This window comes from Euwallacea fornicatus, chromosome 26 (genome assembly GCF_040115645.1).
Source record: "Euwallacea fornicatus isolate EFF26 chromosome 26, ASM4011564v1, whole genome shotgun sequence".
NCBI classification, from domain to species: Eukaryota; Metazoa; Arthropoda; class Insecta; order Coleoptera; family Curculionidae; genus Euwallacea; species Euwallacea fornicatus.
In genome coordinates, this window is record NC_089566.1 from 2,607,522 (window position 1) to 2,622,939 (window position 15,418).

General features: G+C 39.6%; 2 protein-coding genes and 1 long non-coding RNA gene across 19 annotated transcripts in view; 2 read left to right on the plus strand and 1 right to left on the minus strand.

Annotated features, from left to right (window-relative positions):
* LOC136347076 (forkhead box protein P1-like) overlaps positions 1 to 7,583 on the plus strand; it is a 167,315-nt gene extending 159,732 nt beyond the window's left edge. For 10 of the 12 annotated variants that reach the window (XM_066296727.1, XM_066296726.1, XM_066296739.1 and 7 more), the window contains 4 exons: positions 1,012 to 1,184; positions 5,619 to 5,691; positions 5,749 to 5,864; positions 5,949 to 7,583. In XM_066296727.1, the coding sequence (XP_066152824.1) occupies positions 1,012 to 1,184; positions 5,619 to 5,691; positions 5,749 to 5,864; positions 5,949 to 6,165 (579 nt within the window). In that variant the 3' untranslated portion in view covers positions 6,166 to 7,583. Of the gene's footprint in view, positions 1 to 512; positions 662 to 1,011; positions 1,185 to 5,618; positions 5,692 to 5,748; positions 5,865 to 5,948 lie in introns of all 12 variants that reach the window. The other 2 variants (XM_066296728.1, XM_066296730.1) reach the window with 1 other exon arrangement.
* LOC136347117 (uncharacterized) overlaps positions 1 to 15,418 on the minus strand; it is a 118,956-nt gene that overhangs the window by 72,302 nt on the left and 31,236 nt on the right. The window lies entirely within an intron of this gene.
* LOC136347080 (uncharacterized) lies at positions 12,115 to 15,253 on the plus strand. Of its 3 annotated transcripts, none has more exons than XM_066296749.1 (9): positions 12,115 to 12,264; positions 12,426 to 12,643; positions 12,700 to 12,855; positions 12,905 to 13,074; positions 13,128 to 13,636; positions 13,691 to 13,919; positions 13,972 to 14,302; positions 14,359 to 14,465; positions 14,525 to 15,253. In XM_066296749.1, the coding sequence occupies exons 2-9, from the start codon at positions 12,445 to 12,447 to the stop codon at positions 14,729 to 14,731; spliced, it is 1,908 nt and encodes a 635-aa protein (XP_066152846.1). In that variant the 5' UTR covers positions 12,115 to 12,264; positions 12,426 to 12,444; the 3' UTR covers positions 14,732 to 15,253. The 3 variants fall into 3 exon arrangements, with proteins under 3 accessions (XP_066152846.1, XP_066152848.1, XP_066152847.1); XM_066296751.1 differs by having other exon boundaries at positions 13,128 to 13,633; XM_066296750.1 differs by having other exon boundaries at positions 12,700 to 12,852.

The window sequence follows — 15,418 nt, forward strand, 5'->3', positions numbered from 1 at the left end:
ACGAAAGAAGTTTGCACCGCCCGGCACATGCGTGCACGTTTCCCAAAATTTCGTCCCAGATTCTGATTCGAATTTCCATGGAGCTATTAATAGTTGGATAATTTAAACAAATTTTTTATTCGAGTTTGTATAAGCGAAGACGTGTGTGTTTTCGGTAAAGTACCTGCACAAATCTCCAAGCTAATTATATCTTACTTTTACTAAGTTTACAGGATTAATAACTAAAAACGCTTTAGCTTGCATGCATAGTTTATCTTTTGTTCCACTCCTTAATATTTTTTTATTGTTTTAAACAAGTTCTGGTTTTTTTTTTTTTTCGATTAACCCTCGAAGAAATTAATTGAAATTGACTTATTGTCATTTGCTTAAATCCAAAATCATGCTGGAGCCAAACGAGAATATGTTTGATACGTAACTGAAACGATGGATGTAAGCAAATAATGCGATAGCGAAGCAGCTTGCAACTAGTGCTAGGCGCGTTGTTCAATCGGAGGTGTTTGATTTGTTGTTAGAACGCAGTTCGCCACAACCTGTCGCTCCACAAATGTTTCATGCGCGTGGAGAACGTGAAAGGGGCCGTGTGGACCGTCGACGAGGTGGAGTTCTACAAACGGAGGCCCCAGCGGTGCTCCTCAGGTCCGCTCACTCAACCTGTCGTCGGGTACGTCCCTGGTCCCATGGTGCACTTTGTACCTTTGTGTGTTTTGTGATTTTTTACCTCTCTTTTTCTCCCTTTTTACATTATACTTTTTATATATATTTATACTTCATTAACATTATTTGGCTTGTGTGGTGAGAGTGAAAGTGTGTCTAGCCGGTTCAGTAACCGCATGGAGTGCGCAGGCGCTGGCTTGGGCTACTAACTGCGAAGGCGTAACAACGAAGGTACAGTCGATTCCGACTACTCGGAAAGGTATACGTAGGCGTAGCAGGTCGCGGGTGGTCGTGCACCAACCTGATCTGACCTTGACTTGATTGTTGTCTTTCTCTTTCTTGGGTCTGGGTGTGTAGAATGCGATTCGCACCAATCTCTCCCTCCACAAGTGTTTCGTACGCTACGAAGACGACTTTGGCTCGTTCTGGATGGTGGATGATGCCGAATTCGTGAAACGTCGCCACCTGTCACGTGGCCGACCACGGAAATATGACCCAACCCCGTCACCTACTCCACCCCACTGCGCACAGTAAGCACAATCAGTTCAACTGTCACGTGTCACGTGACTAGGCCGTGCGTGTGCTGCTGTCTGCTCGGCTCGCTCTGCTTCATTATTTTATCCACTACGGGACCCTCAAACTCCTACCAAATCTGCGACCTCGGGGAGATAATTCGTCGACAAGGGCCTCAAGTTTAGGCTTGATTTTCAGCCTCCCGGTATAAGCAAAGAAATCAATTACGAGCGTACGAGTTTCTTGGTCCCCGGCTCACGGCTCGTTCTATCGAAATATCATTTGATTTAACACATTTCGATAAAACAGCAATGAGTGTTGATTCAGTCAAGTCATTGTTATAGCTTTGTTTACTATTAGAGACTGTTTTGCTAAGCCTAGATTTGAGCTCCTAAGTTAGCTAAACTTAGACGCTTTTATTAGTGAAGTTTACCGGATTAAAGGAAACGTAGAGTACCGATGCCAGACACACACACAAAACACAAACTTTTAGTGCTCGCTTTTTAACATCAACTGCATGCCAAACTGTAATCGACGCAAAATTTATTGACATTCAAAGAATCGAATGTTTATCGGTGTAAATAAAAGACTTTGTTCGCGATTTTGGATATTAGATACCGAACTAACAGAATCGATTGCTGGACCTGCAAGATCGTACATGGAAAATAATATCGGTTTCCTGTATAAGCTACGTGTTAAAAATGATCCCTTACGAAACTGTTGAAATTTTTCCTCCCGCACTGAAGAAGGAATCAGAAAATGTCTTTTATTTTACGAAAAATCAGCAACATACCCGTGTCCTTCTTCCGCAAAGACATTTGGGGATACGTTCATTAGTACTCACGCCACTGTCGGAACTGAAAGGCTTTTTTTTAATACCGAACACGTATTTTCATGTCGTTTGACATTTCAAGCAGTTCTGCAGGTATTTAAAAAAAATTCGTCTGAACAAAACTTCGACACCCGGTATATTCGTAAACACGCGTGTTTGAAGTCATTTAGCCATCAGTGTTTATTTTCAATGTAGAATATGCGCGTCGTTAAAGTAGGGCCGCTTACTATGGGACATCCTGTATAGGGCAGCCTTTTCTGTATCAATCAGCCTACAAAAATTCGTTGTTAAAATTGCCGAATTTTAATAAGAAAAACCAAATTACTTATTAGTTGTATTATTCATTTAATTGGTGCCAGCGTGTCTGGTCCCATTAGTAACACCAGCACTCTTCTGGGTGTCTTCAAATAAAAATTAATAATACGCCCCTGCTTTTTCGGGGAGAAATCATCTAATTTTCTTGTTCAGTTTTCTAATAAGAGACCTTTTCTAGTTTCTTTTGTCATTAGATAATGTTCAAATAATAGATCGATAAAAATCGTAGGAAGCATTTTTTATGCACGGCTTATACCGAGGTTCCATAAAGTATCGCATAAATTCCACAGAATCGTGCACTTAATTTCAGTGAAATTGGGTTTCGCTGTTCGCAAAATTGGTCGGACCTTTATAATTTCATTTTTAATAGCGGCCTTTTTCTTAGGTAACTCGGCAGTATACAGAGTTACTCAAAAAGTGAAAAAAAAAAAAAATTATGACAGCAGCCAACATTGAGTTTGCCTTCCACGTTTCGATTCTATAATTAATTCCAAACATGTGGCACGTGTTACGCCCACATTCAATTATTTTCAAAATGATAAAAACAGATTTTGATGCTAGTAGGGAGTGCGGTACGTTCTAATAAAACGGGAAATTTTTACTCTCCACTTGTGACTTTTTCTAAAAATAAAACTTAATTATTATGGAGCGTCTAATATTTTCAACGCCTACTAGAACCTTTGAATTAATTACTTTTTAATTAATTTTTGTTAAACCGCCCTTTATGTGCACAATTGACGGCAGAATCTATATGTGGAACGAGAAAACAGCGTTTAGCAGCGTTTAAAACAACGTAAAGAGCCATTTAACGTATTAAAACCAGTTCAAAATTCGGTACCGAACTTTCGGACCGTTCCGCGCATTTCTAATTTCCAAAAAAAAAATTCGAAGACCGTTTTCGATTTCCGATCGTGCTTCGGAATAAACGCGTGAAGCAAACCTGCGCGCCACGCGGCTGCATAGCTCCTGCGCAGCGAACGCCGCCGTTGACGGCTGCTGTCACACTTCGAAGCCGAGCTAGGAGCTGCTGCGACCGACGCTCCGGCCAAGTGCAGATTAATAAATACGGCTGTACACATCAATCTTCGATTGACCAGCAGCCGTAAGAATGTACCTTTTCTTAAACTCGCCGCAGGATGAGCGCTGGCGACCTGGCTTGAACGTGCGCACTTCCTGATGCGCATGTCAGACCAGGCCTCCAGCAGCAATCGCAAACACCAGCTTCTTGATTCGCACTTGGCGGGACACGATCGGCCGCAGCGGCTACGTCGTGCTGCACGTACCGCTGCATATACAGGGTGTTTCAGTTTTAACCTGCGTAGCTGCAGTAGCGTTTTCAATGGTCAAAAATAACGTTAGCATGCTACGTAAACCGACGTTTAACGAGGCTCTTTGTGTGTAGCACACACAGGGGGGGCAAATCTATTATTATTTTTTTTAATGGAAAATATTAATTTTTTTCAAAAAGGACTAATCTATGTTCAGTTCACTTATATCTTAATGTCAACTCGACATGCACTCAATAATAACTTTTAACGTAAACACGTTCAAGATTTATCTTCGCTCTTAACAAATCGTGATGGATCGTTTTCCTGTTTTTTCAAAATTTTCGGCAGAGTAGCGGTGCCATTACGTTCTAATTATCAATTTCGGCCGTGCACTCAAATGTTTTTAACTCAAAAATATCAAGAGAAACTATTTTTCCAGAATCGAACGAGGAAGTCGGGAAATCATTTTATTTCCAAAAAAGCCAGTAGCGTACCACTTTTTCCTAAAAAAAATCTCCCTAAACATGGAGGTAGCTACGCCACTGGAGAAGCTAAAACATTTTTTTCCCAGTAAAGCATATGCGTCGTTTATAGCTGTCAATACTTAAAAAATTCCACTAAAGGCTCTATAGCCCTTCTCGAAAAAATGTTATATTTTCCTTTTTTTACTAAGTTCGACCCCCCGGTATCTGCTGGGGGGAGCCTTTCTCGTCGCTGGTCTATCCAGCTGACTGGCGTCATTTTTGAACGTGCAATGCGCCATTAAAGTTACGCGGGTTAAAACCGAAGTGTCCTGCGCAGATCCGACGGTTTTTGCGAAAAATCAAACCCTCAGTGTCAAGCGACTATTATTTTTCAATGTACGTTACAGGGTCAAAGTGTCGTGGTATACTTTTGGAGTCCCCTTCACAAGTCGACCAATCGAACAAAGTTTTCTGTCCTCCGTTTCCTAACGAGTTCGCTCACGTTTCGCTTTCTCTATCTTCGGTTCTTCTTCAAAATTGCATTGGCTTCGCTTTACCCGCAAAAATGTTACTACAAACACGGACCTTTTTTGAAAAACTGCACGCACAAGACAGAGAAAAAAACAGCTGATTGCGACTTAGTTTCCTTTTTAGATTAGACAGATCCTTCTTAGAGAGCCGGCTTTGGAATGTTTGGAAATAGCGCATTAGTACGAACCACACGTTGCTTTGTTACCTGAGAGTGTCCGAATTTGAAGCAAACTGTGGTCAAGTACTTCTTGCATTTTAATGTTTTGGATGAATGTGACATTAGCCTTCTAAATGTTAGATATACCGTTTTGTGAGATGGGCAGTAATTCCGGGAATTCGGAATTATTCTCTTTTTTGCAAAAATCATATCGATAAAGGTAAATAACAATAAAATAGTAGATTTTTTTTTTCAAACATTTCTCTCTCTCTCTCTCTCACACACTTTTTGAAATTTCTTTAAGATCATCTGAATGTTATTCCATTTCTATATTTAATCGAGTAGACGTTCCTGTATGGACTTTGAATACGTTTTCTCATCTTTCTGATATGCTAGCATTCGAAAACAAAACGCTCGGTACAGTCAGTCGCCCACTGAGAAGCTGAGAGAAACAGGTAAATATTACTTAACATACAGGAACATAGCAATTTTATACCGGATGAACATTAAAAAAAAACCTCATGGTAATTTACTAATCACTAAGCAATTTACTGTTTACCGTCGAACATCTGACTTCACCCAGGCACGCCTTTCGTATTTCAACATCTACTTGAGGTTTTTTTTTTTTAATGGTCACCTTCCAACTCTATCGTGTAGTGGTCATTAATGACAAAGGCCGTTTTGGTCCGATCGGAATGTTTTCACTCCGTTCCGAAACAGCTTTTTTCATTACCTTCATTCTAATCTCGCTCAAACGCCCATGGACTTCAAAACACGCCGGTACGTTGTTTCATGCCTATTTTCGCTTTTACTCGTTAAACTTAGTCCGTCCCCCTCCCCCCCAAATCGAACGACCCAAACAGTAAAGAACCTGCTAACTTTAGGGGCGCGTCTTCCAAGAGTCCGACTATGAACCACAGCCCGACGTTGTATACGGACCACATGTCGGCCAACCAGGTGAATACCGATTAAGAAATGTCGTCATGAGGAAACATTCCACTTTCTCTTTAACAGTTTATGCAGGCGTCGATGCTAGAGGACAGCAGCCTGTCATTTCTGGCAAACGCCTCGATGCTCCCTGGAAGACCCCGGGACAGGTCAGAGTCCCCCCCTCACGAGCATCATATCAGGTATCGAAAAGTTTGCACGAAGTTCTTCCAGGAGAACTGGGTTTGAACTGCGATCTGATGATTTTCGATTGGTTCCCCCCTTAGATCACCGATGAACGGTGGTTTGCACATAAAACAGGAGTTGGCGAACCAGGAGCACCATATCGTTAGGGAGCCTGAAGCGTTGCACCACCTAATCAAAAGAGAGATGCACGTGGACGCTTACGACGAGATGGAACAGGATCAGCAATCGGAAAATATGGCAGAGGACTTGACGGTGTCTTCGGACCATGGCGATCAAACGACCGTGCTAGACGCATAGTAAATATCGGTATGTGGTGATAATGGACACTAAAAAAGGATCTCGAATTTCACAGACTTTCAAAATGCCGACTTTAGGTTAGGTAGTTGATTTTTTGGTAGTCCCCTCCTAGAAGAATGGGGGACGATTTTTGTATATTTCTATGTAAATAGGAACGTGTTATCTAATAGCGAGAAAGTACTGTTTATTGTTTAGGTATGCAAATCAGATACTGACTAGAAAGGATGAGATACGACTTAAGTTCTTTATATACAGGGTTATTTGTTAAAGTTGTGGTGAAATGTGTTGAGCTTTGGCTAAGCCAGGCGTGCACCAGGAGTGCTTTCGTAAGGGTGGCTGAGCCAAAGGTCGAAAGTGTGGCGTTGTAGAGAAGTAAAGAAGACGTTTCGTTTTAGCATATCAGTTCCGCTAGGTGGCGCCTCTCGTACTTGAGGCCGCGTATGCCAAATAATATTATTTATGTTTATTAAACTATCGTTGCGCTCATATAGTGATGTAAAATAAGCAATACCTACTGTAAATTATTATCGTTAAGCCGCTGTGCTCTATATTTATCTTTACAAGAGGGAAAATATTCCATATCATTATCTAAATAAAAACGTATATCAGTGTATAAAAAATGTAGAAAAATCTTTTTTCCTCGGTTGGAATTTTCGTCACGCTAAGTCAAATCAAATTTCGCAGTATTTGGGCCAACCTTTTATATTATCGGCCCTCATGCATAATGCCAAACGAAGTTTCTGTGCAAGGTATGGTGCGTTTAAGAAGGAACATAAAATGCGTCTTGGGAATTTTTAAGCACACCTTGTACATTGTGATAGACCTTCAGTTCTCCCGCTTCTAGAAGGATCAAAAGTATTTTATTACGTTGTATGTTACTGTTTGCCCCGGGATAAAAATCAATCCGTATTAAATAAGTCGACATATCATGTAGACGTAGGTAAAAGGGCAATATTGTGGTTCTGCTTATAAGACGATGCAATAGTAACTGTAAGGATCGACTTTTACTCCCGATAAAGCGCAAATCTGCAGGAATTAGCATTTTGAATTTATTATTTGGAGGTGGTACGTTATTTATTGTCAGTTCGGTCGCATCGCTCCAAATTTTAATTTCTCAATGCCGTTATTATTCATACCATAAGTTGTAAGTTCTTTTAATCAGTTATTATTGGTTTTATCCGTCCTGCGCTTTTTTAGCACAATGTTAATTTTAAACAGATACGTCATTCTTTTACACAACTACGGTGGTCTTAGATCCGTTTTTTAAATATATATATTTGTTTGTAAATACGATATAAAGAATTTTTATATCTTTTGAGAACGAGTTCATCCTATACTTTTACGTATACATAGTATTTCCAAAAAGTTGTAACTTATTGATTATTGATGTAAAAGTAAATAAACTAAACAAAAAGAAACCCCATTCTCGATTTATTTCTTATTTACCTTTCCTCCGATATATGTCCCATCAACGAAAAATCCCGAAAGTTTGTTCGATCAAAGTATAGCGTCGAATCAAAATAACATCCTCAATAAAAAGTTTGCCCACCCCTGCAAACTCCTATGAATCATCCCCTTTTAGCCTTAATGTAAATAAACCTAGTTAAAACTTTCTCTACCCCTTGGTGAAGGCCCATTTAGTACATTGAGCCACGAACGAAATGGTAAATCAATAAAACCCAGAGACTTATGTCCATGGGCTTTTTTGATAAAAAAGAAAACTACACTTTCCGCGATCGATGAAGATTTTTAATTGATTTTCTTACCGTCGTGCACAGACACGTTTCACGGGACTTTCCCGCAAAAAGCATGACTTCGTTCTTAAAATTTCCGTAACAATCACAATGCGAGTTTTGAGTTGTAACCATCCTGTTTTTGTAGCCAACCTTCATTTCCCCCTTACCTCCTTGCCGTTTTTTGTCATTATTTTTATTTAATTTCCTTTAACATTTCTTGGTGCATCCTTGCCGCTTCTCCGTTACAATCCTGACTCTGAGGACTGCACCAGCGTCACAACCTTAACTCACATATACATATACAGAGTGAGTCGGGAGGATCGTGCCAAACTTCAGGAGCGTGTTGTACATGAAAAATAAATGTAAAAAAACTCAAATGTTGTTGTCGAATTTTCGTTTGTTTACAAGTTTTAGCGTAAATAAAATTAAAACATAAAATTTAAAAAAATTATAAATTTCATAAGAAATTCCATAAATGAACGTTTGGATATCATAGTAAATGTTCAAAAATATCGCCGTTAACTTCTAAACACTTTCGGCTTCGTCTATGAAGAGCATTCGTTGCCCTCCTGATTGTTTCATGTCTTTCTTTAATGGCAGCTGCAGCATTTCTAATGCGTTAAATTAGTGCATCTTGAGTGTCCACTTTTACCCTGTACACTTCAGTTTTGAACCAACCCCACAAACAATAGTCTAGTGGTGTGAGGTCTGGAGATCTTGGAGGCCAACTAATAGGGCCACCACGACCAATCCAACGTCCAGGAAAGGTACGTTTATGGTAAATAGAATCCTAGTTAAAAAATTTTATTTACGCTTTAACTTGTAAACAAACGAAAATCGGATAACAACATTTGAGTTTTTTACATTTATTTTTCATGTACAACACGCTCCTGAAGTTTAGCACGATCCTCACGACTCACCCTGTATAACGTATACAGTGAAGTTAAAACTGCTGCAACTTTAACCTTTGTTGCGGTTTTAATGAGACGCTGGCAAAGAGAAAATGTTAATTGAGGATTTACCAAGAAAGGCAAAAAGCAGCGGCAAATTTTAGAAACGTATTTTTGTTCTCTTCCAAATGCTGAATGAACCTCCAATGATAATTTCCAATATCTCAAATTCCACTAAGATGGAAAATCGACATTTAATAAAAAAATAAACAAGTATTTATGCCTGAGCCATGCAAGTCGATATGTCTAAGACTCCATAGACATGAGCAAATTACAACTCGATCGTATGACTTACGTAAAAGGTAAGCTGAATCTAGACGGAAAAATACTTAATTTTACAGCCGTATGTGATCTGTATGTCCTTCGCTGGAGCGTTTACATTCACCATTCTGTGTAGAAAGTGAAGGCACTAGATGAGTTTCGAATCGGGATTCTTACACTGCCACCTTTAATTCTTCATTAAGTTCTACGTTATTCGTCAAAATCTTTCGATTAACTAAAATATTGCCCATAATGGGATAAATTCAGTCGATTAAAGTTCGACTTAAGTTTCCCTACCATTACATGCTGAAAAATGATGGTTGAACAAGGATGAAATGCAAAAACAGAATAAGTTAAAGTCGGCTCGACTTTTTGCTGGTAAGTTCAGGAAAATCAAAAAAAAAATCAAACTCTTCTTGTCTGTGATAGTGATTGCACTAGTATGACGATGTATTTCTGCGATTGAATTGACGAGGAGAAAACGCTACCGAAAACAGTTCATTGAATACATACGGGGTGTAACATGTCACCATGAAGATATTTCAAGGGATGATAGCACTCTGGGAAACCACGAAAAAATACTAGTTGACCCGTGGTCAAAAACGCACCATTTTCGATATACAGAGTGGCGAAGTTTCACATTTGTCAAAGGACATTGTCAGCAATGTTTATAATTTTATTTCGTTTTAAATTTATTTTTAATTTAAGAAATTTGATTAAATGTTACGATTAATTATTTATTTATTTAATATTTGGCCCTACAAGCAGAAGCGGACTGTCGACCTTTATGTCTCCTATCCTTGAAAGTATTTATAAATATATTTATATACAATAATAAATTGGATTATTTAGCTTATTGATCAAAAAATTCGAATAGGGTCGTGTCGGAGAATCAGAAGATGGTATGTTTTGTAAGTCTGGTTATACAGAGAGGATTCAGCACGATGTTGTGAAGGTTGTTTTTCGATTTTTCCAATATTTGTATCAATCTCTCTGTTAGCTTTGTCAAGTTTGTGAGTTCGCAAAGCATTTGGTTGGAAGAGTAGTGTAAATGGTTTTTTGGATATCTAATCTTTCTTTGCGTTTGTTCTCAGTACATGTCCATCGTTTAATAGGGGTCTGCAGATTGCTTTATATATACAGGGTGTAACATAAGTAGGGATTTTCCTTTTAACACGACAGACCTCGAAAAACTAAGGAATATTTTTATATAACATTTTTTCGAAATCTCAAAAAAAAAACGAAACATGCGCAGATGAGTTTTAATACGTTTTTGTATAAAATTTAAATCCATTTATGCATAAAAAAGTAATTCAATGTCCGACAAAAAATTAACGAAAAATCACAGAGCAACTTATTTTTCTTTTCTTTTTTTCTTCTCTTGTTTTTTTTTATTTTTTTTTCTTATTTTATTTCTTTATTATTTTTTTCTTTATTTTTTTTCTTTAAAAGTCTGGTCCGACATGGTAATAGCATGCTTATCGGACCTCTTTGCCTTCCAGATCGAATAACGGGCTTAGACTACCTCCATTTTTTGGAACATAATTTGCCTGAACTTCCTGAAAATGTGCCTTTACACGCTAGACGGTCTATGTTGTCTTTACATGACGGCCCGCAAGATCACCAAACCTTAATCAATGTGATTTTTATTCTTGGGGTTACTTGAAAAGTTTAGTGTTTACGAGTGAAATTAATAGAGTGGAAGAATTGCGTGAACGGACGGAAAACGCTGCAGAAATAATTGGAGGAAAACCATCTCTTCCAACACCATGCACAGAATCGTGGATAAGGCGAGCGACAATTTGGGCAAATGAAAGCAATGGCGACAATGTCGAACACCTTTTGTAGCCAGTCCCGCAGTGAGTTGTAGCTAAAGATGTAGTACTCATAAGTAGGTAGGCACCGCCACTGGGCATCACAAAGATAGTTCCCAGTTAAAAAGCACTGAATATCGCGACGGCACAAAGAACTTTCCGGCAAAATCTAATTCTATATTGTTGAAATATGCACCATTTTATAATATTATGCATGATCTGCACCAACAAAAATGTGCGACGATTTCTATTCGTCAGGAACGGGTAAAAAACCTGCGCAGTACAACGGTTAAGACTCTGCACATATTGCTGACGATTTTCCGGAATCGATTTTTACCATGTTGGAACCTAGCTTTAATCTCGTAGTTGCTGTCAAAACGACAGAATTCATTTTTTTTTAACGTGAAACACGAAGTTAGAAGAAAAATGTTGAAATTTTCGCACGTTTCGGATAAATATCATTAAGGACCTTCATTTCACAGCGCCTTAAAAATAGGCACCAACGTAACCTGGAAACTCAGAATCGAAAGGGATTTTTGCAAATATTCTTGTGTCGGAAACGCAAAGCCCATCGAGAGCGGTTGATTTGCGACATTTTTTAAGGTAGTTGCGCCACGTATTCCCGAGATATCGGCCCTTGAAGTTTGAAAAGTGGCAGAAAGCATTCCGAGGGCGATTCAACGGCCCATTTCTACTTCAGCGGAAGGTATCACTTAGCTGATTGCAAGAGGTCGAAGTATTTTATTTCAAGGACCAACCCGTGAAATTCGAATCCATTTACATGAATTTCAAATCTGGATTGCTCGCTAACAGTAAGTTTTTTTGTTTTTTTGTAAGTGTAATAAAAAAAAGAACGATATGTCAATGGCATTGCAGCAAATTACGGTTTTACGGGAAAAAGCTGAGATAATTACTAATCCTGACCGCGTGTTTGACGAGCGTTAAACATCAATAAGTTGTTAATTAGTTTGATTTGATAGTGACCTTTTGGTCCTTGCCGCGTCATTGAAATCCATATCACGTGTGGGCGGAAGAGATCAATAACACGTTCTTAGGTATTTGTCAAATATCAAATGTGGTCACATTTTTAACGACCAGATTGTGACCACATGTACGTTAAACGGGACGTCCAAACAACACCCCCGTCAGAAATGTTGTTTTTTACAAATCTAGCAATCTAGACTTAAATAGTTTTTAGCGGCCTGGACATTATCGACCACAAGGGCCTGGTTATTATGGTAAGCATGCGCCCGATGCCTATTTAGTCTGTTAGCACAAGTGGTTCAAAATCTTGGGCTGTCCTTCTCTTCATTCTGCTTCTGATGCAGATTTAAAGGGGTAAGTTTGTACTTTTGCCTACGTTAGACAATTATATCAACCGTTTGACTGCACGATTGCTCATGAATAGTTCTGGGAATAGCTTTTGCTATCACGAAAGCATCAATTAGACTGTCTTTGGATTCACGTTTCCTTAGCTTTTGCATTATCCGTAAACCTAGGTGCAACTTCCAATTGACAATGCCGGGGCCTCGCGTCATTTTGGTCCTCATCTCCTTATTATTCTTGGGGGATGGGGCATTGGGGGACAGTGACTTGAGGAGCGCCATGGATGCCATAGACCGACGCCAAAGAGAATTAGCCGAATACGAAGAAACTCAGCAATATGGTTTCCCTTACGATCAGCTGGATGACGTGACCTTTTTAAATAACGCTGCAGGTATTAAGCTCGTTTGCAGTGATGGCAAATGATAGTACGTGGGATAATCCTTGCAGATGGTCGTGGGAACGACAAAGACTATTTGGACGACGACGGTTACGATCCGTATAGCAAAAGACTAACCTCCTCTTTCAGAGAACGATTGGAAGAAGACCGAGAGAGGCAAATGGAAGAGCTGACGAACCTTTATAACAAATTGGAGAATTCTGGTGGTAGAAAATACTTCGTTGTCGTGAAGGAAATTATTAATGAAAATTGCAGGTATTGACAAGAGCAACTTAAGAGACCCGTGGGAACGTCGCTATGGGAATGATATCAATTACGTCAACAGCGCACTTGCAAAGCGTTATTATCCAATTTACGGACTTAAGAATGTAGGTCTCAGGAAACGGGAGAGATACGTCGACGAGGAGGAAGAACCTATTTTTTCGGCAAGTACCAAAAACCGAAAGAGATTTTTTTTTTAAGTAAAAGTTTATTTCAGGTCCATCATCATGTTCCGCGTACTGATGAATCGCAGTATCAAACGAATTACGTAAACAGGCACCTGCGAAGAAGCTCGCACGTCCCTTACGATAGAAGCAAAGTATTTTACGTCTCCAAGAGGAGCAGCCCTTACCCGAATGAGGAAAAGCCATCGGTTAAGAAACAGACCGACCCCAAGGTGGAAAAGGACTTGAAAACGATTTTCGGCAGCGATCAAAAAGAAATAGATGCCAACAAGTTGGGCGAGGGGGTCTCTAGCACTGCAAATCCATCGGAAAGTGTTACGGTGAAAAAAACCGAAAACCCGCCTCCGCCGAGGAAAATTGAAAAAAAGGACAAACCTAAAATGGATATTACGAAGGAAGGTGACATAAACAAGGAAGTGTTTTCTCCTGTGGCTCCTCAGACTGCAAAAACTTTAAGTCTTAAGAAAAAGTCAATCGACTGGTCCGACTACTTCGGTCTGGATAGACGCAAGAAGTCCGATAATGAATTAGACAAAGAGTGGTAAGCCATTGACTGCGTCCATTCAATCTTATGTACAATCTAAATGTCATTTAGGCTCATGGAAAGATACCATAAAGCCATTGCAGTGACGGCCAAAAAGAGGAATGCCGATTTGCCCTTCCAAGGGTTTAAAGCCAGCGATAGCGAAGCGTTGAGAAAAGAAGACCAAGAGGAGCACAAAATAACTAAAATAGACAAGAAACTTGAAAAACTCGAAGACAAAATTGTCGAAGAAGCCTTAAAGTACACCGGTGCTCACCAGCAGGACCACGATACGAAACAGGTAAACACGGTTTAAAAACTGAGAATTTCGTTTAGTTGTTTTATGGCTGCAGGTTCAACAAATAAAGGACAACATAATATCTAGACTGGCGCAGGCGTACAACGTTGAAAAAATGCGAAACGCTTTGGCAGAGTACAAAATTGAGATAGAGCGGGCGCGTAAAGAAGTTGAGAAAGTTAAAAACGATGACAAGAGTATTGGTGAAACTACTATGGAAGAAAAACGTGTTTCCGTGCCCAGAAAAGAAGCCATAGATGATGGCATCGATGTCCGCGATGGAGCCGACAACAAAATTAAATGCACCACCGAGGAGGACTGTCACGAGCAAAATTACAAACTCCCTTCAGACATTTTTGACCTGCACTTCTCGAATTTGGGACTAGGTTCGTCCAACGAGCCGAAGACCCAATTTCATCATTAAAAGCAAAAACATTTTTAGAGTGTCCAGTAATCGACCGGGCTTGCGCGGACGTCACCTCCGTGATCGGCTATTATGGACGCGTGTTCGAAGCAGCCTGCCACATCCATCAAATGTGTCTCTTATGCGTAAGTAGATCGCCGCTCCAGGTACAAATAAGTGTTCAACGGAGGTCTCGCGATTTCAGAGCAACAACAGTTGGTTTTCGCCCACGAGACACTGCAACGCCCTCTTCCTCACCAAAGCCTACGAGCTGTGTCTGGGCAAAGAGGAGTGCAAAAAGGAGGCGAACCGTTCCGTGAGGTACCTCCTGGAAGTGAACAAGTCCCTTCAAGCTCAGGCAGCGTTGAGCGACCAATGTGAATTGCAATGCCCGGATATTTTGTCCAAATAAGACTTTCTAGAAACCTGATTCGAGGAAATCGGACACTCCTGTGTATCTTCCGTCTACAGAGACTCAAATTCTAAGCATGACATACTATATCATCACTATTATATGTTTAGAGAGACGACCTACTTATTGATGTCTAGTTGTTGCTTAAAGTTAACAAATATCCCTTCTAAAACATTGTTGTTGTTCTATTATATTTAAGACAGGTTGACCTGAGGATTTTATTATAACGGTATGCATGTACACGAACCTACTGTAATCTGACTAATATATTAACACTATATACCAATGTATCTTTTTAAGCTAAAAAAAAAAGAACAGAAACGATCTCACTGTCCTGGAGAAATTATATGACAATAATCGCAATCAATCCTTCTGAAAATAATGACGTTTTTACACTCTTATAATTCGCGAGATCGTTTTCAGCCGCTAAAGTGTGTTTTTGACCGATGAGGAGGTGATTGAGACGAGATGGACTGGAATAAATTATACTATACTTAACTGTTTCAATATATTTTAAATGTAGTTTTTTTTATTTTTCCCTTCACGACAAGTCTTGAACCGAACCACGCTGCCCGTTTACGAGATAGCTGCAGGTCCAAATAGCTTTTAAAAACATCGCGCCCCCATCCCCGATTTGAATTCAAAACCGTGTTCACGAATTAAAAAAATCCCGGGCTCCACCCCCTG